The 22,449-nt window shown below is 49.9% G+C and overlaps 1 protein-coding gene across 3 annotated transcripts in view; it reads left to right on the top strand.

Moving 5' to 3' along the window:
• The first annotated feature begins 1,839 nt into the window (after positions 1-1,839).
• Positions 1,840-22,449, top strand: part of LOC112544692 (scavenger receptor cysteine-rich type 1 protein M130-like) — a 35,438-nt gene continuing 14,828 nt past the window's right edge. Inside the window, exons 1-3 of one of the 3 annotated variants that reach the window (XM_075902634.1) lie at positions 1,840-2,186; positions 16,730-17,044; positions 18,057-18,371. In XM_075902634.1, the coding sequence (XP_075758749.1) occupies positions 1,976-2,186; positions 16,730-17,044; positions 18,057-18,371 (841 nt within the window). In that variant the 5' untranslated portion in view covers positions 1,840-1,975. Of the gene's footprint in view, positions 2,187-3,798; positions 4,004-16,729; positions 17,045-18,056; positions 18,372-22,449 lie in introns of those variants that run through there. The other 2 variants (XM_075902643.1, XM_075902652.1) reach the window with 2 other exon arrangements.

The following is a 22,449-nucleotide window of genomic DNA, read 5'->3' as shown; positions in this document are numbered from 1 at the left end:
CTCTGCTTTGGAGCTGCTGCCCTGGGAGTCTCCTTGCTGTGCAGGGTGTGGGAGGGAGAAGGGGGGTGCTGATGTCAGGGTGTCCTTCCTCCCCCCACTCCTGTACCCTGTCTCCACACAGAGAGAAGGGAATGGAGGGAGCCTGGCAATGCAAATCTCTGCCACTCACATACTGTGTGTGTGTCTGTCATTCTCATAAACACACGCACACACGCACACACTGTCCTTCACTCTCAGCTCCCGATCCAACACATTTGTCGGGGGTTATTGTTACTTCTGTTACTGCTTGCGAAGTGGGTTAGTTTGGGGTTTAGACTGGTCTGTGCATTTCAGCATTTTCATTTCTCTCTTATGCTTACATTTAATTCTTCGAGCAGTGAGTCCTAAAATGCTGAACCTGTAACTGTTGGAGTCATTATCCCTGTGGTAACTGCTGCTCCTGGACATGGCTGGCATGTCCCTGCAGCTCCTGAGAGAGGCAGGGAAGGGGGTCTCCACAGTCTGTCCTTGCCTGCAGACACTGCTCCTGCAGCTCCCACTGATCAGTAATGGGGAACCGTGGTCAGTAGAAGCTGTGGGCTCAGTGCCTGTAGATGAGGGCAGCACGTGGCGCCATGGAGCCATTGCTGTGCATGCCAGCTGCTTTCAGGAGTAGTGCAGGGCCAGGGCAGGAGTAAGCCTGCCTTAACCCCACTGCTCCACCACCCGGAAGCCCTCTCAGTTAAACAGTGCCCAGCCAGAGCCTGCTTCCCGAACCTCCTCCTACACACAGCTTCCTGCCCCAGATGTGATCCCCCTTGCACCCAAACTCCTTCCCAGAGCTTGCACCCTGAAACCCCTCCTGGATCCCAGTCCCCAATCCTGGGCTAAGCCTGAAGCCCCCACCCTACTCTAGGTAACCTCCAGTCTTGGCCCTCATTCCTGTGCCTGGCTCCAGACTCCCTTTTCCCAGCCCTCCCTCCTGTCCATCCACTGCACACCTCCCTCTTCCTCCCTGCCTCCTGCTCCCTGCTCTTCACCTCAATCCTCCATCCTGCAAAACCTACTCCTTCCCAAACCCGCCTGCTCCAACCCTACTTCCCTCCTGACCCATGCACCAGACCATCTCTCCTCACCACCCACCAACTCCCTCCATCGCCTCCCATCCTAGCCCCTCCTCTGCCTCCTCTGGCATGATCCAGCCCCTGTCCCCTCTCACTCTCATACCCCCTACTCCAGACCTCCCCTTCACTCTCTATCCCTTCTTTCTGTCCCCTGTTCAAACCCCTCTCCCTTCCCCACCCTTCCTTCCTGAACCCCAGCTCCAGACCCAGCACCATTCATTGATTTTTTCGTCCTACCCCCACATTGTCTCCCCCATTCCCTGGGAACCCCTAAATCTAACTCCCTTTCCTTCCAGTGCTCTGCTCCCTTCCTGCTCTCCACTCTCCTTACTTGGGTCTGTCCAGTCCCCTCAGCCATCCAGAGGCAGCCATGTTGCCTGTGGGCTTCCATCCCATTGAAAATGGAAGTCGGTTGCAGCCTCACTCCCACCCGCCAACAGACTTGAGGAGATGGCGGCATCTCACTGGCTGCAGCCCCAGGGACAGGAGATGGCACCATTGGGAATGAGGGAAACTCTGGGAGTTGGTGCCTTTTTTCGTGTTCTCATGGGAGAGGTAAAACCACCCCAGATCACCAGAGGGGATAAAATGGGGAAGGGGCAGCAGCAACGTCCCGAGTGTAAGATGCTAAGACATGAGAAGGAGGTGCCATGAAGCTGCTCTGGGTAGGCCCCATCCCCTGCTGTCAGGCACAGACTCTGCTGTGACAACACTGGGGAGGGGCCCCTTGCTCACACTGACCCTGCGCTGTCTCTCTCCCTGAAGGTTATGAGGAGCTGAGGCTGGCGAATGGAGGCAGCCCCTGTGCCGGGAGAGTGGAGATTAAACACCAGCATCAGTGGGGAACAGTGTGTGATGGAGGCTGGGACAGTATGAACAATGCTGCGGTTGTCTGTAAGCAGTTGGGATGCGGAGCTGCTGTCAGCATCCATCATAATGCTCATTTTGGGCCAGGATCTGGTCAAATTTGGCTGGGATATGTTTCCTGTCGTGGTACCGAATCTGCTCTCTGGGAATGTCATAAATTTGAAGAGGGTGAGCGATACTGTGATCACAGCCTGGTGCCTGGAGTGACGTGTTCAGGTAAGAATCAGCCACCTCAGGCCTAAAAGGCAAACCCCGTGAGAGAGAAGGGCTTGAGGGCAATGGGTGTCTTGTGCCTGTCATCCTAGTGAGAAAGGACCATCAACCAGAGCAAGTCCTGTCTCCATTGCTGGGACTTTGCTGTAATTATTCCTGTTTGTGTCACTGGCCACTCACCATCCCCTGTGTGAGTGTGAAGAGTTTTCATTATCACATTTCCAGTTTTCTGAATGCCACATTTTTTCCTTCCCCTTTCCCTTTCAATGGGTACAAACATGCAAATAGGGAAGGAAATGGAAAAGAAAAACGTCACTTAGGATCCTAAGTCCCCAAATCACTTTTGAAAATGTTACCTGCATGCTAAAAATCAGACCCAGACAGCCACCTGCAGAAGTACTAAGGGTGGGGGATTTATGTAACTATTTTGCCACCCCCACAATGTGACCAAGGGGTTCTCCCCATATGGCCAGAATGAGATTTAGCTGGGAGCATTCTCTTGTCCGGTCTTTTTGTTCAAGAACTCTTCCTAAAAGATAAGAGCTACAACCCACAAATCTGTCAGGCAGCTTCCTCTTATCATATCTTAAAGCATAGTCAGGGTTTGGCTGTGCCAGGACAACAGGCTCCACCTGGTATCTGTTTTCCATATCAAGGAAGGGGGCTGTTAGGAGGGACAGTTATACAGCAGAGTGACCTCTGGGGACAGCGAGCTCAGGGGACAGCGCTACTGCAGAGTGGCCACAGCGGGTGGCTGCAGCAAGAAGAGAGTGACCAGTCAGGACCAGGACTCTCCATTTTGATGACCACGAAGTCCTGGATTCTCTCCCCCTATTTCTCAGAGGAGCCCCAACAGGGGTTGTGGTTGGACTGAACAACCCCAGACCTTCCCCACTTCCAAAGGAGCCCTGCCAGCAATCAGGTGCAGGCCCCACCGCCCTGACCTCTCAGTATGTTCCAAAGAGCTCTTCTGGTGGCCAGCAATGGGCACTGCAGTTGCACTCCCAGGCCTTCTAGTTCCATGTCCCAATGCCACAAGCCCTCATCTCCCTGCCCTGAATCCTGTAGCCCTGCCCTGAGCCCTTGTACCCTGCCATGGCTCCTGCACCCCCACTTCTTCCCCTGAGCCCCCAGTACACACAACTCCCTGCCCTGACTCCTACACTCACCACACCACCAGCACCCTGCCCTGAAGGACCCAAGTAATGCCAGATAAATCTTTAAGTTATGACACAGCAATGGCGCATTTTGTAAAATACGGGGCATGTCAGGTGTCATTGGAAAATTATGAGTTGATAAATATCATTTATGGCTTAAATAGCATTATCTTACTGCAAGCATTTTCATTTTGTGTCTGTAGTTATGAATATTGACTATGTAACTGCACGTCACATGTAGCCACACCTGAGTAACACCCACTAAGCAAAATGTTTCTGATCTAAATATCTGGTTGTAAAGGGTCTATCAGGGCAATGGATGAATAGGAAAAACAATAGTCCCCAAGAGAACCTCATTCCCCACCAGGTGAGTCTCCCTGGAAACATCCAAATAGTGTGTAGATAATGGCTATTGTGACATAGCGAGGTGAGTAAGGGCATGTGACCAGCCACATGACTCTGGCATCCATCAGAGAATAGCTGTTTTTCCACAAACTGGTCTGGGAACCAAGTCTGAAACAAAGGTTTCTCACTGTAAGCCAAAGCTACATCAGGCATGGAGTGTCACCACTGGTTGTTCTTCACTTCGACATCAGTCAACACTTAAGACAAGCACCTAAAGAACAAGCATTGAACAGAGGAAAGTGCTAATGCTGGACCCAGGTTAAAGGGTTTTCTAACCTATGCATGGATATCCTGGGCTCCCAAACCACAAAGCAAATGCAGCTTGTGTTTTGAGAATCTGCCAGTATGCTTTAGCAGCTGGGGTGAGAATTTGCTACTTCATCTCCTATGTTTCTCAGATCTTAGGGTTAGTTTGCGTTTGCAGTTACTAGGTAATCTGCTCTGATCTGTTTGCTATCGCTTATAATCACTTAACTTCTTGTTGTAATTAATAAATGTATTGTATCTTTGCATCTAAACTGGGAAATTTGGAGTGAAGTGGTTGTAAACCTCAGGCTAATGGGCATTTCCTCTTCACAAGGAGGGAGAGGACAAATTTCATGAGCATATGTTGTACAGTTACATGTACAATGCCAGACAGTATCAGTTTGGCTTTATACTCCAGAGGAGAGTGCTTGCCTAGGGAGCTGATATTATGCTTATAAAAAGCACATGGGACTTCTTTCAGGGGAAAAGGCAATATGCTGCGTTCATTGAAATACAAAATAAAAAGGGTATATGCATTCATACACACACAGACAGGTCTTACAGATGGTGCCTAGTCCATTGTGGCTCAAGTCCAGCTAGCTGGCCAGGCCAGGCTGACTGAGTGAGGAATCGGGGTTCCTCTGAGAGTACTCTGAGGCTTGGCTTGCATTATTCAATTCAGAGTTCTAGTGGCAAGAGATCCCCACTTTATATATGTCCATTTCCATTGGAGTCTAGGATTGTTGCAGTGTCCTGCTGCAACCATCCATCCTTAGGAGGTGTTAATCTGTGTTCTCCAGAGTTATCCTTTTATGGGGACTGTCACGCTTCCCATCGGTGTCTCTCACTTTTAGGGGCTCTCTGCCTGTCTCCAGGGTTCTGTCAGTGCTGTTAATTCAATTCGGCCTCAGACACAATGGGGCTGTGTCTACATTGGCATCCCTTTCTGGAAAAGGGATGTTAATGAGACACATCGCAATTGCAAATCCGCGGGGGATTTAAATACCCACCCCCGCGGCATTTGCATTTACATGGCTGCCGCTTTTTTTCCGGCTTGGGGATAAGCCGGAGAAAAGCTCCAGTCTAGACGTGATTCTCCGGAAAATAAGCCCTTTTCCGGAGGATCTCTTATTCCTACTTTCAAGTCCGGAATAAGAGATCCTCCGGAAAAGGGCTTATTTTCCGGAGAATCACGTCTAGACTGGCGCTTTTCTCCGGCTTATTCCCAAGCCAGAAAAAAACGGCAGCCATGTACATGCACATGCCACGGGGGGGTATTTAAATCCCCCGCGGATTTGCAATTGCAATGTGTCTCATTAGCATCCCTTTTCTGGAAAGGGATGCCAATGTAGACACAGCCTGGCTGTTTCCTGATTATCTTCAGGGTTCCCACTTCTTCTTGACCACCTGGGCAGTTGTGATGGCTTCACACTTGCACATCCCCCACTCACACCACACAATTGTGCAGAGTTTCAGACAAGATAAATAATAGTTACAAAAAGAACAGCAAAAACAAAGGGTATGTCTACATAGCAAAGTTATTTCAAAATAACAGCCATTATTTCGAAATAACTGTATTAGCCTCTGTACAAGCAAACCGCTATTTTGAAATTAATTCAAAATAGCGGAGGGCTTATTTCAAAATTGGTAAACCTCATTCCATGAGGAATAGTGCCTATTTCAAAATTGCTATTTTGAAATAAGTGCTGTGTAGATGATTATTTCAAAATTGGAGGCCTCCAGCCCTTTCCAGGGTGCCCTGTTGGACACTTTGACCCCAACCAGGAAAACTCCTCTTCTCCACACCTCCCCAGAGCCCTTAAAAGGGTAGGCTCTGGCCACAGTACCTGTGCCAGCTCCAGGCCTGCCAGCCCAGAGCCAGCAGTCACTGCCCCTGATCCAGTGGCCCCAGCATGAACTAAGCTAATTGCGTATCTTATTTCAATGCTATTTTGAAATAGTTTATTTTGTCATTTGCCACTGTCTACACAGTGCCAAATTTCTAAATAAATCGCTATTCTGAAACATCCCTTAATCCTCGTAGAATGAGGTTTACAGGGATGTTTGGAATAATGAGCCTGAAATAATGGGCTTGTTGTATAGACACAGAATAGCTATTTTGGGGTACTCGTGTAACCCCCTTTTTCCTCCCCGGGTTACTGGGGAGTAGGTCACATTCACAGGTGTGCCTGGGTGCCTGATGGTTTTAACCCAAAAGAGATCCTGAGCACCCCAGTGGTGATGGTGTTTAGTTGGGGAAAACCCTATCCACTCCCCTGCAGTCCCTTGCTCGTAATGAAAGTATAATGGCGGTGCCTCCACCTGGCTGGCCTTGTACATACTTCCTAGTGTGCCTTGAGGCGTACAGATAGATCGGAATGGCTACATAGTTCGAACTATCTAGCCCATGCCGTGTGTAGCCACGCGGCACGGGGTTCGAACAAGTCAGCTTTTAAAAATGGCGGAGCCGGCTTTATGCTAATGAAGCCCGGGAAATTCAAATCCCGGGCTTCATTAGCAAGTTCGGTATGCATACATTACCCCGCTAGTTCGAACTAGGGGGGTAGTGTAGACATACCCTTAGATAGTTGAGTAGGAAGCACTATCAAAATATTACTCCAGCCTGCAGAGGTGTAATCAGGAAGACCAAAGCAAAATTGGAATTCCGCTAACAAGGGATATTAAAGATAGCAAGAATGGTTTCCATAGGTATGTTATCAACAAGAAGAAGGTCAGGAAAAGCATGAGACCCTTACTGAATGGGAAAGGCAACCTAGTAACATACTGGTTAAGGAACAGTTGTGCAGAAAAAGACCTGGGGATTACAGTGAATGAGAAGCTGGATATGAGTCCACGGGGTGCTCTTGTAGCTGAGAGGTGCATTAGTAGGAGAGTTGCCAGCTGATCTAGGGAAGTCCAGTTCTGGGTCCCCCACTACAGAAAGGATGGAGCTGCATTGAAAAGAGTCCAGTAGATTAGGGGGCTGGAGCATATGACCTACAAGGAGAAGATGAGGGATTTGGACTTATTTAATCTGCAGAAGAGAAGAGCGAGGTGGGACTTAATAGGAGCCTTTAACTACCTGAAGAGGAGTTCTAAAGAGAATGGAGAGAGGTTGTTCTCAGTAGTGACAGATGGCAGAATGAGGAGTAAATGGTCTCAGGTGGCAGGGGGAGGAGGTCTAGGTTGGATATTTGGAAAAACTATTTTACTAGGAGGGTGGTGAAGGATTGGGATGAGTTACCTAGGGTATGTCTACACTTGTCCCCTACTTTCAAGTAGGGAGGCAAATGAAGCATACCGAAGTTGCAAAACATGCCCTGGATTTAAATATCCCACGCTTGATTTGCATGTTCCCGGCCGGTCGCCATTTTAGAAATTCAATAGCCCGGAGTAACTGTCCGCATCTACACGCGGCAGTGAAACGGAAGTCCGATTTAAAGCCCTAATTCAAAGTAGCTGGTATTCCTCCTGCAATTCCGGCCAGCCCTGCCCCCTTCCCCTCCCTGCATGGCACGCTGTGGCACTCCTGCCGGGCCCAGTTGAGTGGTGCTCCCGCTGGGCCCCGGCGGGGGTGCAAGCGGCGGCAAGCGGCCCTTTGATTGCTCCCCTGCTGGGGCCTGGTGGGAGCACCACTCAGCTGGGAGCGGTGCAGCGCGCAGCAAAGGGAGGGGAAGGGGGGCAGGGAGCCATGCAGGGAGGGGAAGGGGTTGGGGCTGGCCGGAAGGGGGGTGGGAAACAGAGCGGGGGGGGGATCGGAGGCTGTAGAGGAGGATGGGAGAGCCTGGAGGAAAGGGGGATGGAAGCAGCACTGGCGGAGGGGTGTCTGGGGGGCAGTGGGGCTGGCCAGCAGGAAGAGGGTGTGGGAAGCAGCACTGGGGGGAATTGGGGGCTGTGGGGCTGGACGGGAGGAGGGGGCAGGAAGCAGACCTGGTGAGGGGGGGGGTGCAGTGCAGACCCCAAATGGCCGCTTGCCACCGCTTGCTCCCCCGGAGGGAGCGCCACTCAGCTGGGCCCAGCTGAGCAGCCCAGCTTGCCATGGAGGGAGGGGAAGGGAGGCAGAGTGCCACGCAGGGAGGGGAAGGAGGGCGGAACTGGCCGGAAGAGGAGCAGGAAGCAGAGCTGGGGGGGATCGGGGACTGTGGGGCTGGAGGGGAGGATGAGGGGGCCCAGAGGAATGGGGGAGGGAAGCAGCACTGGCGGGGGAGGAGGAGGGGAGTGTCCGGGGGGCCATGGGGCTGGCTGGCAGGAAGAGGGGGTGGGAAGCAAAGCTGGGGGGAGATCGGGGGCCGTGGGGCTGGACGGGAGGAGGGGGGCGGAAAGCAGGCCTGGCCCCCGGTCGTGTACATCATTGCCCCTCCCTCCTCCCTCGCAGCAGCCCGGCTGAGCAGGCAGCACTCAGCCAAGTGCCAGGGCGGGGAGAGACGAAGGGGAGAGAGAGGCAGGAGGAGGAGGAGAAGAGAAAGGGAGAGTGAGAGGCAGGAGGAGGAGAAGAGAAAGAAAGAGATGGAGAGAGAGTCAGGAGGCGGAGGAGAGTTGAGAGAGAGGGGGGAGGCAGTAGGAGGAGAGAGAGAGAGAGAGAGAGCTCAGGAGAGAAGATCTGAAAATCCCATCTTATGACAGGCTAATTGGCTAGTTAGAAATGTTATGTACCAGTACCAGGTTTCTCTTGATGTTCTCGGCATGGTTTCACTATACCATGCTCTCTACGCACTATTGTTTAAAAGACTCCTGACTCTCAAAACTTCCCCACCACCACTCGGCCTGGCCTACGTGCTTATGTGCACCAGACTTGAGTCAAGTCTGGGTTTGCTTTGTTAGAAATCTGCACTTTGGGCAAGACAGACATCATTGATCTGGTCAAGACAGGGCTAGACAATGCAGACATGATTACACTGGTCAGGATGGGGTTGTCCAGGCTCTCCTACAGGCACAGAGAGACATGAGGAGAACTGGGGCAGAGGGCAGTGAGTGGGTGGGAGAAAGAGAACAAGGAGTACAGGGGCAATGAGGGAAGCGGGAGGCACCAGGAATGTGCAGGGGTAAGGGAAGGTGTAGGTGCCTGGGACTAAGGCAGAAGAGCAGACACTGGAGGGATGGGATGGGCACCAGAGGGAAGAGGCAGGGCAGGCGAGTAGAGGGAGGTGTTATGAGAGGGGATGGGGTGAAGTCACTACAGATCATCAGTGGGGCTAGAAAAGGCATGTACACAGGGGGAAGGGAAGGGCTGGTGCAGGGGATGGGGGCAGGTCCCCAAAGGACTGAATGGAGTGAGAAGGGCAGGAGCCAGGACAGCAGAAGTGGGTGAGGGGTGGGGGGCACCAGGGAAGAAGATGGGGCAATGGGAGGGGAGGAGATATGGCAGCAGAGGAAAAGGGAGAGGTTTATAAGATATTTATTAATAACTTGCTGGCCACAGTGGCACACACCGAACAAGCACACATGAACTCAATACTGGTGCACAAGAAAAACTAACTCCACTCATAGATGGAAAATCTTAGGGAACGGCTAGATTGCGAGGTTTTTATCCAGGATACCATATCGTAAAAAAATTCTGCCATGTCCAGGGAACGTGTTTGCTCTTCCACTTGTGGGTTGTTGGTTTTTTTTTTTTTTGCAGAAGAGCAAACATGCTCTTTCAGAAGCCCCGGAATTCCTCATCCTACAAGGAAAAAGGGGGCTTTGAAAGAGGGTTTTATTTCTGACAATTGGCCCAGATTAGACAAAAGAATCAGAAAAAGGTATGTAAAATGCGGAGTGCATTTTGTGTACCTTTTCCAAAAAAAACCTTGTAATCTAGCCGTACCCTAGAGGGAACACTGACAGAGACCCTTGTGACTGTCACCTGATGTGCTGAAATACCACTAAGCCAACCTTCCTGCCATTGTGGGTGCCCCTCTGTCCTACTGAGTCCAGCCCTCTGGCCTTCTCCTGCACTGGCACAGAGATGTGGTCACAGGCTCTGTAATACAGACACCAAGATAAGCTCAGCTTTGGGAATGCTCAGGAAAAGAGATTTGCCTCAACACCCAGGTGTGCAGGCCCAAAGAGATCTGAATTCCAGATAAATCTGTCTTATGCTGTATCAAGTTTCCTACAAAGTAAGCTTGTGCTGTTCACCTGCTTTCTTGCATAGAGATATGCACAAATGCTTCCCCTTAACAATTATTTACACTGGGTTAATTAATGAACAAAAGTGATTTTATTAAGTATAAAAAGTGGGATTGAAGTGGTTATAAGCAACAGTAGACAAAGCAAAGTTACAAACAATAGTAGTAGGAGACAGAACACAATAAAACAAAACACTCCAGCTAAGCTTACTGTAATAAGAAACTTGTCAGTCTTAGATGTTTCCAGCAGTCATCTTTGGTGATAAGCAGCAGTATCCTGAAGTATGGCAGCTACTCCTCTTGTTTGGCTTCCCACCTTTCTATCAATTTTTGCCAAAGGTGGAATCCTTTGTATTCAGTTTAAATTTCTCTTCACTTTTAGTGGAATAGTTCAGTGTCCAAAGTGGGTCCCAGCATCAGGTGACATGTAGACAGGCTAAGTGATGGCCATTAAGGGTAATTCAGAAACTTGTCTTGGTAGGATCAGCCATAGCCCCTCTCTCCCAGGCTCATAGGAAAAAAAGTCAGTGTTCAGATCATTGCTCAGAGTTATCTGCCAGGTTCCCTACTGGGCAGTTCCCTGTTCTATTTGTCATGTATATTGTCCAGGGCTCAGTATTCAGGCTACTATGGTCTGAGCTCTAGGTCAGCCCTAAGAAGCAGATTGCCCTCAAACTCAAAAGCCTACTTTTTCTAGATCAGGGCTTCTCAAACTGAGGGTTATAGCACCTTAGGGTATGTCTACACTATACCATTTTTCTGGAATACCAGCCATTATTACAGAAAAACAATACTAGCATCCACATAGGAATTTCATTATTTTGAAAGAAAATCAAAATAACAGAGGGATTTTCCTGACATTGGTAAACCCATTCCACAAGGAATAACACCGCTTCCAAAAAAGCTCTTTCGGAAGAGGGGGTATGTGGATGCTCCACTGCTGCTATGAAGAAATAGTCCCTCCTCAGGGCCATTCTAAGTTATTCCTCCCCAGTGCATCCTGGGGCAGTACAATAAGATAGCGAGTGCACACTAGGGGGGCCTGCCTCAGACTGATTTTCAGGCTTCCCTGCAGCGTGGATGCTCTATTTTGAAATACGCTGTTCTGGAAGATCTCTGCAGGAAGAGCTTTTTCCGACATAAGCTTGCAGTGTAGATGAACCCTTGAAGACTAACAAAACGTGTGGATGGTACCATGACCTTTCATGGGCACCGCCCACTTCTTCAGATGCTCCTCCCCTTGTTTCTCTCAACCCCCTCTCGTCCAGCTTTCACTTTTCATTCCTGGTTGGATTCATGCCAGACTTTGCCAAAACATTCTCCTCGCCCAGACCCCCTGCCGTAGTCAGTGCACAGTCTGGCGGTGCTCAGTAAAGGAGACCGTTATCTGTAGGGTCACAGCCCTTCATTCACAGCACCACTTGTGTTGAGTTCCCCTCATCAATAGCACTGCAGTTCCCATGGAACAATCTATAACAGCCGCTGTGCTTGGCCCCCATGTCAGGACCTGAGTGGATCAGAGATCTCCCTTCTCTGAGGACTTTCAGCAACTGGGCTGAACAAGCTTTGTTCCTCCCTCTCCTTTCTCCACCCTGGGAATTCCTTCTGTGTCTATCAGCTATGGCCTGATGGGTACTTAGCTCTTTCTCCACCCAGCAGTGTGGACAGCACATCACCTGAATTGAATTCAAAAGGGGAAAGTACCAGTGTTCTGGAGTGAGAGGAGAGATTAGATTGGGACAAGGAACCCATGGGGGTGGTGGTGGGACATTCTGATACCGGATACAGGTGCATGATGGGGAGAGAAAGTGGTGCAGGGAGAAAAATGGGGAGATGGAGACTGGCTGGATAAGGAGATTTGGACTGAGAAGAGGAAGAGACTAGGCAAACTGGCTAGACAGAGTAACTAGAACAGCGAGTTGGAGGATAGAGTCTGTGATAGAGTCTGAGTAAGAAAATTTGGAGCTGGGATAGCTGGAGACTGACTAAGCAAGAATTCAGGGACTGGGGACTAGTGGGGAGAAACTGGTGGTGGATGAGGAGAAAGAGACCAGATTAGGAGCCAGGGTATGGGGAGAGTCTAAGACTAACTGGGCAAAGAGACCAGAAGAAGCAGCCAGGGTGGGATGGAGGAGACTGAGAGCACATTTACATGGACACTCTGTGGGAAGCTGGGCTGTAAATCTGTCCTGCCATGCACCAAGTGTCCATGAGGGCTATATTGCTGCACACTCATAGTTCTGCAGTGAGCTTTTATCTATGCCCATTTCACAGCACTAGGGAAATGTTAGTGCACAGCAATAGGGTTCACAGGGACACTTGGTGTGCAGCAGGCTATTGTGGGGTCAATTTACACCCTAACAAGTGTGCATGTAGCGAAGTCTTGAGATGAGGCATGCGGGGAGGGAAACTGGGGCTGGGAGCAGACAGGGCAACCCCAGGCAAAGGCAGGAGTGATAAATAGATCAGCAGAGGATCCCAGAGGGGAGGGGCAACAGAGTGAAAGGGGAAAATGAGAACTTGGCAGAGGTAAAGTCTAGGAAGGGCTGATCAAGGAGACTGGGACTTTGGAGTAGATGCCTGAGGAGTGGAGACTGGGACTGGATCAACAGGGAGAAGAAACTGGAACTCAGAGCAAGGGATAGGGAAGAGACAGGACCAGGATGAGAACAGGTTGGAGGGGAATGGGCAGAAGGGGTTAGGCTCAAAAAAACAGGAGAAGGAAGGTCTGTCACTACCAGAACACACTCCTTTTCAGAGCCTAGAATGGGGCACAGTATCCCTGAGTTTTGCCATTTGCCTAGAGTCAGCAAATATCTGTGAAACTCTGCAACAAAATCTTCCAATTTTCTTCTAGTGTTGGTCCTCAATGAGGATAATAACCTACCACTGCTGTCAGTTATTCCATTATCTCTAATGGCAGAGTGTGTGTTCCTACCCTACTGATGACCCACATGCTGTCAGTACAGCTACATTTAGACTTCAGTGCTTTTCCAGGATATCATAAAAGCAATTTAAGGAGCGCGTCTGCTTTTTCGGAAATTTTTTCGAAAAAGCAGACATGCTCTTTAACCATCCCTGTAAACCTCATTTTATGAGGCAGAAGGGTTGTGTTGAAAGAGCAGGTTTTTCCGAAATTTGGCACCAGAAAAGCGGAAAAGAATCCACAAATTGTGCTTCACGATTTATTTATCTTTTTCCGTCTTTCCTTTACAGTTTAGACATAGCTGAAGATTTCACATCTTAGAATTTCTGGTGGGGGGTTCAGTTTCCTTTTCTAAAAACCTAGAAAATATACACAATACATTCTTTGTTAGGAACAATAAATTTGCAAAGTTGAACCACAAAAAATAAGAATAGGGCAGAATTAAAGTTGCTGTTACAAATTTTTGGCCCACTTCTACATATGCATTAAGAGTCAGTTTTTAATCACAGATTATGCTGTTTTCTCCAGAGGATCCCTCTCATTCAGGGCACAGTGCAGACAGTGCTCTGAATTAGGCCAATGCAGGGAAGGAGGCAGGAGACCATAGGCCCCCTGTTTCATTTGTTGTTGTGTACAAGGCAGGGGATTGCAGAAAGGAGGAAGGAGCAGCAAACAGGGAGTTTTGAGAAAGAGTTCTTCAGGTAAAGGAGGAAATATGGGACCCTTGAGGTAAGTGGCTGTCTATAGTGTGTGTTTTGGGGTGACTTGCAATGTGCTGAGCTTGTGTGTGTGTGTGTGTGTGTGTGTGTGTGTGTGTGTGTGTGTGTTGTGTTGTTTTGTTTTGTTTTGTTTTGTTTTGTTTGTTTTAAGGAGCATGTGCGGTGGACAGCAGTTGGAAGCTGTGAGCTTTTAAAGGTTTGAAATCTAGAAGCCTCTGTTAATTGGCTGAGCCTTAGTCAGGGGGAGGGGCTATAAGAGAGGTCAGGACTTTATAAAGCAGTGAGTCAGCAACCAGGGAGCTTTGGGAACAGGAGCAGCAAACAGGGAGTTTTGAGAGGGAGTTCAGAAGGGGAGTGGGAAGGGGCCAAGATACACTTGCCATTCTTTATAGTTTAGTTTAAAGGTTTTAATCAAAACTTCCTGATTTAACTAGAAACTCTATCAATAACCTAGGTAGCTGTAGGAGAGAATGCAGGCAGAAGCCTAGCAGCAGAGTGGGGGCTATCCTGTTTATTGTGCTCAGTGTAGCATGTATGACCTGTCCTAGGGGCAGGTGGCATATGTGTGCATTCGGTGCAAGGAACTCCTGGCCCTCAGAGACTGCGTATGGAATTCGGAGGCCAGTGTGGTTGAACTGAAGGAGCTAAGGGTATGTCTACACTACCCCACTAGTTCGAACTAGCAGGGGTAATGTAGTCATCCGCAATTGCAAATGAAGCCCGGGATTTGAATTTCCCGGGCTTCATTTGCATAAAGCCGGCCGGCGCCATTTTTAAATGCCGGCTAGTTCGAACCCCGTGCCGTGCGGCTACACGCGGCACAGAGTAGCTAGTTCGGATTAGGCTTCATTAGTAGCTAGTTCGGAATGAGGAGTACAGCTAGATCGGATTAGAAGCCTAATCCGAACTAGCTACTCCGTGCCGCGTGTAGCCGCACGGCACGGGGTTCGAACTAGCCGGCATTTAAAAATGGCGCCGGCCGGCTTTATGCAAATGAAGCCCGGGAAATTCAAATCCTGGGCTTCATTTGCAATTGCGGATGACTACATTACCCCCGCTAGTTCGAACTAGCGGGGTAGTGTAGACATACCCTGAGAGAGGCAGAGAGGTGCATAGATGAGGCTTTCTGGGACACTGTAGAATTGTCCCACCTCCAGTCAGACAGCCTCTGTGCTGTTAAGGAGAATGAAAGGCTCAGAGAAGGAGAGTAATCAATGGGAGCAGAAGGCAACCTTTCCACAGTTGGGACCCTCCTTTGAGATGTTGGGGTATCCTCTCACACTGAGGTTACCTCTCTGGGGGAGGGAACTCTAGACAGTAGGAAAAGGCAGTTGTTAGTAATGGGAGATTCAATCATTAGAAATGTAAATAGCTGGGTTTGCGATGACTGGGAGAACCGTATGGTGACTTGCCTGCCTGGTGCAAAGGTTGCAAATCTCTCGAGGCATCTAGATAGACTTATGTGTAGTGCTGGTGAGGAGGCCAAATTTAGGCTGCTAGGAAAGAGACTGAAATCCAGGACCTCTATGGTGGCATTCTCAGAAATGCTTCCAGTTCCACGTGCAGGGCCAGGTAGGCAGGCAGAGCATCAGAGTCTCAATGTGTGGATGAGACGATGGTGTAGAGAGGAGGAGTTTAGCTTTATAAGGAAATGGGGAAACTTTTGGTATAGAGGGAGCTTATACAGGAAGGATGGGCTCCACCTAAACCAAAGTGGATCAAGACTTCTGGCACATAACATTAAAAAGGTTGCAGAGCAGTTTTTAAACTAAGAGATGGGAGAAATCTGATTGGTGCAGAGGAGCACATGGATTGGACAGAGATGTCTCTTAGAGGAGAGAGTCTATTGATAGAGATTCTCTAGGTTTTAGTCAGGAGGAGAAGATGGAAGAGGATAAAGTATGGGCCAGACCAGATGAAAAACATTCACATAAAAAAGAATCTGACCTATCAGAAAAGGGCAGACAAATAAACAGTGACAAGTTTTTTAAGTGCTTGTACACAAATGCTAGAAGTCTAAAAAATAAGATGGGTGAACTAGATTACCTCATGTTAAAGGAGGACACTGATATAATAGGCATCACAGAAACCTAGTGGAGTGAGGACAATCAATGGGACACAATCATTCCTTGGGTATGTCTACACTACCACCCTAGTTCGAACTAGGATGGTAGTGTAGACATACCCCTTGGTACAAAATATATCGGAAGGACAGAACAGGTCGTGCGGGTGGGGGAGTGGCAATAATACCCGCCCCAATTACTATTTACAGAATTTCTAATAAAATCAATGCTTCATGCACTACAAACTTTCTAAATCATCAGGTTAAAGAGATTACAAGAAATTTAACCCTGAAGATACTTTATACAGTGCCAGTGAGGATAAGCAAAAGACACAACAAAGAACAGCTGCATGCTTATCTATTTTTCTAGGCTGCAAAAATGAAGGGAAAGAGCATGTCCAAGGGTAATGCCTAGTGTGGCTACACTCCTAACCAACATCCTAGACCCCTATTCATTTTACATATCCCAACACAATGCACTGAATAGCAGTTCATCCTCTTCACATGATTTGATACATCCTGCTTCTGTGCAACATCAGAAATGTTTATTGAATATTTCTGCCTTTTCTGCATCATTGTTAACAATTTTGCCATCTTCCTTTGCAGTGCGACTACATCATTGTTAGGGTGTTTGGTTTGTTCATAACCTATTTAAAACATTTGCTTTTTATTCCGGACCACCCATGAATTGTTCCTTGATGTCATTAACTTCCCTTATCTGCTACACATCATAACTTCTAATGTATATTGACTGCTATCTAATTCCAATGCTTTTGTCATGTTATCTGTTGCTTTTTTGTTTCTATTAGTATCTGCACGTAGGCAGTGAACCACAATGGGGTTTTAGCCAAAGCTCCATGGCAAGGGAGCAATTGAATCACTAGGCCTCTCAGTACATTCCTGCTTTCATTGACTTTCTAGCGCACATTAAACTCCAGCTGGTTGGAGGGCACAGTGACTGCTCAGGACGTGTGGAGATAAGCGATGGAGAATTATGGGCCACAGTCTGTGATGAGCACTTTGATCTCAAAGCTGCCAGCGTCATCTGTACCGAACTGCAATGTGGAACGGTTCTGTCTGTCCGAGGGGGAGCTCACTTTGGAGAAGGACGTGGACCGGTCTGGACTGAAGCATTCCAGTGTGAAGGGACTGAGTCCCACCACGCATACTGTCCCAGGGTGTCACATGGCAGCCAGACATGCTCACACAGAAATGATGCCGGAATCATATGCTCATGTAAGAATTCAGTCCTAAGTGTTTAAAATCCCAGGGTGTGTAGCCTAGATTAGGATGCAGCAGTAACATGATCACACTCTGTAGGGAGCTGGGTTGGTATCAGCTTCTCATAAAATGCAAATGATCCAAGACAATCTGAGAAGGGACAAAATCCCCCAAGAAGAGTTGCCAACTGCACTAAGGGCACCAACCCAAACAGGTTTACCCTACCCCTGCCTTGCCCCTTCTCGGAGGCCATTACCCCCAATCACTCCAACCCCCTCCCTCTATCACTCTGTCTCAACTCCCCTAACTGGAGCAAAAGGCTGAGGTACAGAAGGGGGTGTGGCCTCTGGGAGGGAATTTGGGCATGAGAGGAGCACCAGGATGAGCCTAGGGCGGGGGAGGGGGTGGGGGGCGGGAAGGGGTGCGGTGTCTAGGCACTGGAAGGAAATTTGGATGCAGCAGGAGGGGCAAGTGTGGGCTCTGGGAAGGGGTTGGGGTTTAGAAGGGGGCTCAGGGCTGGGGCAGGAGTTGGGGGTGGGAAGATTGTGGAATCTGGGAGGCTGTTTGGGTGTGAGCTCTTATCTGGGGCAGAGGGTTGGGAGTGGGAGAGGATGAAACTCATGTCAGGCAGCTCCCAAAAGGGACAGCACATCTCAATGGTAGCAGGTCCTGGCGGGGGTGGGGGACAGGCAGCTCTGGGCAATGGGAACTGTGAAATGGGATCTGTGAAGTCAGCACAGGGTGCAGGGCAACATGCAGAGATCACTTCCCCCACCAGGGAATACCAGGACAGTGCTGGATGCCTCTGGGAGTGAGAGCAAAGGGAGGGTAGGAAGCTACCTTAGCCCTGTGGTACTGCCATACAGGGAGTGCCCACAATGCCTGGTTTGTCAGAAGTAGCCTCCAGGAGCCACGGCCTAATTCCTGGAGCCTCCCAGCCAAACCAGGAGGATTGGCAACCCTGACCCATTTGTTATAAATTAGTTCCAAGGCTCCATCTCCCTAAACCCTTCTCCCTTCTCCCCAGGGCTCACAGGGTTACGGCTGGTGAACGGCAGCACAGCCTGCTCCGGGAGGGTGGAGATCGAGGTGCGTGGTGCCTGGGGAACCCTCTGTGGCTCGCGCTGGGATCTATCAGACGCCAACGTTCTCTGTCGTCAGCTCGACTGCGGATTCGCTGTGTCGGTGCCAGGAGGAGGGCGCTTTGGGAAGGGAACCGGCCCTGTCTGGGCAGACACATTTCACTGTGAAGGGTCTGAACCCTATTTGGGGCATTGCCCTGTCACTGCCCTGGGGGCCTCTCCATGCTCACATGACAATGATGCCGGTGTGGTTTGCTCAGGTAAGTGCAGGAGCAATGCTGGATTAGTGACACCTGCCCTCAGTGTGTGACCCTGCCCCAGAGCTGGGGGACCTCAGAGCACAGCGAGGGGAGGGGGAGCTGGATCCTCAGCCTTGTACGATAATTGCAAAGTTATGGAAAATAAAATCACAGTAAATAGCATCACAAAGGAACAGCTGTGGCCAGGGAAGGCCCTGGGTTTTCCAGCAAAAACGTCAGCAAGTCTGTCCTTGGGCAGGGCAGAGCTGCAGGGGCAACACATTCTCCTGTGGGTTAGATAAATATTCCCTATTCCATGTCCCCATCCTTCTCCAAATCACTGCTACAGCAATTAGAGGGGGAGCTACTAGAGACTCCCAGCTGGTGGGTGCTTCACACTTTCCACTTTCTGTAAAATAGTCTCGACACCTTCTTGAGAAGATTTCATCATGGAACTGGAGGAGACCTGGGAGATCAGGTAGCCCAGTCCCCCTACTGACTGCAGCAGGCTTTGCTGTTTGGATAGGGGGCAGTGCTGGGGGCAGGGAGGTGCCTTTCCATAGTGCAGTGAAATCCCTTCCAGGCTCGGATGAATTATAAAGTGCTGAAAATTAATATTTCCCTTCTCTCCCTTGAGCGTGTGAGGAAATTTTTGGCACCATGCTGCACAGAAAGTAGCACTTTGTCTCATATCACACCTTGGTCCAATTCCTTGGTCCAGTTGAAAAACTTTCCCCTGTTTTCTCACTGTCTTTTTCCTTTTGAAAACATAGAAAGGGGGAGGAAGGGAGAAATCTTGTAATCCCAAATATGAAAAGGAAAATTAAATTTTCCAAAAGTTCAAATGAATCAACATATTAGTTAGAATCTAAACCAGGGATGGGCAATAATTTTTGATAGGGGGCCACTTCAAGATTTTGATAAGTGGTCCAGTGCTGCAGTTTTCTATAGAGTAGCTGTGGGGTCTGGAAGGGAGGTTGGGTGTGGAAAGGAGCTCGGAGTAGGGGATTGGGATGCAGGAGAGAGTGTGGGGTCTGAGAGAGAATTTGGGTGAAGGAGGTTGTGACCTAGGACAGAGGTTTGGGGTTATGGTTTCAGGAGAGGATTCTACCTTGGGGGAGGAGTGTAGAAGAGGGTGCAGTTTCTGGGATGGAGTTGTGACCAGGGGGAGGGAGACAGGAGGGGTTTGGGTGGTGACCTGGGGCAGGGACATTGGGTGCAGAGAAGTTTCTGGCTTGGGTGAGGGGTGTAAGAGGGGGTGCAGGGTCTGGAAGGGAGTTTTGACTTGGGGGAGAGAGGCTGCAGAAGGTTTGGGTGGTGGCCTGGGGCGGGGAGTTGGGCTACAGGGAGGGGGTGAGATGCCAGTAGAGAGGCAGGCTCTGGCCGGAAGGTGCTTACCTACGTTTCTTCCGGTGAGCAGCCCTGCAGGACCCAGAGGCTGCCTGCCCCGCTACACTTCCAGGCTGCTCCAAATGGCTGGGTGCTCTGTGAGCTTCTGGGTACCAGGGAGAGGGAAGCTTCGTGCACTGCTCCCCTCCAGCAACATCTCTCAGCTCCCATTGGTTAATTTCCAGCCAGCAGAGGCTGAGATATTTTGTTGGGGGCTGGGGACAGCACATGAAGCCTCCACCTCCCCCCAGTGCCCAGAGCAGAGCCACAGGGAGCAGCCAGCTGCTTAAAGCTACATGAGCTGCTTCGTGGGTTGTGGTGGGATGGAGTAGCCTGCGGGCCGGATCCATGGCTTGGTGGGCCAGAGCCAGCCTGCAGGCCACCTCTTGCCCACCCCAATCTAAACAAAAAATCTCTTTTCATTTCCATCCAAATCTGTTGAATCTGCTTAAAAAATCTCATTTGAAATACTTCACAGGGACATTTTCGAGTTGTTGACCCACCCTAATATTTACCTCTCTTTAAAAAAGGTGAACAGAGCTAGTTAGTCAAAGCTAAATGCTCCTGAATTAGGAAATGCCAGCGATAAAGTTACCCTGATGCAGATGCAGAACATTTCAAGTCTAAGGCTATGTCTAGACTACAGAGTTTTGTCAGAAAAATGGCCATTTTTCCAACAAAACATTAGTTACGTACACACTGCAAACATGTTCTTTTGACAGTAAATCAAAAGAATTGAGGGGTTTTTGTGCAATTGATATTCCTCATTCTACGAGGAAGAAGCCTTTTTGCGAAAGAGCTGCCACCGTCCCCTTCCCAGTTCACAGACCCCCTCCCCCTTTCCCTCTCCAACTTTTCCCAATGTTTCATTAATACAGAGTTCATGTTTTGTAAAACCAAACTGGTGTGTTTATTGGGAGGTCAGGGAAAGGGTGAAGGGAGGGGTTGTGGTGGGGAAAGGATAGAGCAGCAAGCCAAAGGTCCCTCTTGGGGAGGCCCTGAGGAGAGTTACTGGAGTCCTTGAGAGAACCTCTACCTCAGGGCCTCCCGGATGCGCACCCCGGCCTGATGAGCCTCACAGATGGCAGCTATCCAGGGCTGCTTGAAAGCATGGCCCTCACAGCAGGCATCTACCCCCCATCTTGTGAGGAAGGCCTCCCCCTTCCACTGCACAACATTGTGGAGGACGCAACATGCCACCACCACCTTGGAGATATTGTTCTCCCCTATGTCCAGGAGGGTGAGAAGGCACTGGAAACATGCCTTGAGGAGGTTAAAGGAGCACTCCACCCTGATCCTGGTGCAGTTCAGGCATGCATTAAACAGATCTCTGCAGGGATCCAGGTAGCCGGTGTACGGCTTCATGAGCCATAGCATGAGGGGTATGCCGCATACCCACTATGCACAGCGGCATGTGCACATCCCCAATCACAAAGTCCTGGCAGGGGAAAAATGTGCCTACCTCCAGCTTGCAGTACAGGCTTGAGTTTTGGAATACGCAGGCATCGTGGGCCCTTTCTGACCACCCGACAAAAATTTCAGTACATTATCCTCGGTGGTCAACCAGGGCCGGAAGGACAACGGAAAAGCAGCCCTTTCAGTTAATATATAGGGCCTCTTGATGGTCCAGTGCTCAGATGGGGTATGTCTACACTACCCCGCTAGTGCGAACTAGCGGGGTAATGTATGCATACCGAACGTGCAAATGAAGCCCAGGATTTGAATTTCCCGGGCTTTATTTGCATAAGCCGGCCGGCGCCATTTTTAAATGCCGGCTTGTTCGAAACCCGTGCCGAGCGGCTACACGCGGCACGGGCTAGATAGTTCAGACTAGCAAGCCATTCCCACCACCCCATCTCCACCTCCCACAGCCCCCAACCTCCCTTTCCTAAGCGCCTGCCTTATCCAACTCTTCCCCCACCCTCATGCAGGGACTGCAGCCCCAGAGTGCCTTACCTCCACAAGGAGGGCCCCAGTGGTGGACTTTCCCACCCTGAACTGGTTGCCCACCAACCAGTAGCCGTCCAGGATGCCGAGCTTCCATATGGTGATTGCGACCCACTTCTCCAGGGGGGTGGTGGGCTGCAGATGGGTGTCACATCTTTGTAGGGCAGGGGCGAGCCAGGCACATAGCTCCAGAAAGATGATGTTCTGCATGTGGAAGTTTTGGAGCAATTGCTGGTCATCTCATCACTCCATGACCAGCCAGTCCCACCAGTTCAAACTGGTGTCCAGCCTCCAAAAAATGCTTCTCCATTGTGGGGTGAGGTTGCCAGAGTGGAGCAGCTGCAGCCATGGAGATGGACCCCAGAATGAGCTCATAGTCCAGGTCCTGCAGCACAGGAAGGCAGCTGACAGCAAATGCTGCAAAACCTGCAGCATGGCTTTGTGGGTCCATCGCATGCCCAGGGACATCTCCGACTCCATGGCAGAAGGGAAAAATCTGCGGCTTTCAAAAAAGAAGAGGGCAACAACAGCAGACACTGTGAGAGCTTTGCTGTCCCTCAAAGAGGTAGGCAAGCACCCAGCAGAAGCAGAGAAATGGCTGTCCAGGGGGGTCTTTTAAGCGCTTGTCTCTGCAAGGCTCCGGCACCAGCACTGGAAAGCAGCTGGTGACCTAAAACCCTGGCTGAAGTGGCTCTGGGTGGTCTTTTATGCAAGAGAGTGTCCAATCAGTCTGGATGCTCTCTTGCGCAAAAGCACATCACTT

Source organism: Pelodiscus sinensis, chromosome 1, assembly GCF_049634645.1.
Source record: "Pelodiscus sinensis isolate JC-2024 chromosome 1, ASM4963464v1, whole genome shotgun sequence".
Taxonomy (NCBI): domain Eukaryota; kingdom Metazoa; phylum Chordata; order Testudines; family Trionychidae; genus Pelodiscus; species Pelodiscus sinensis.
Note: the sequence above shows the minus strand (reverse complement) of the source record. Positions and strands in the feature narration are given on the sequence as shown.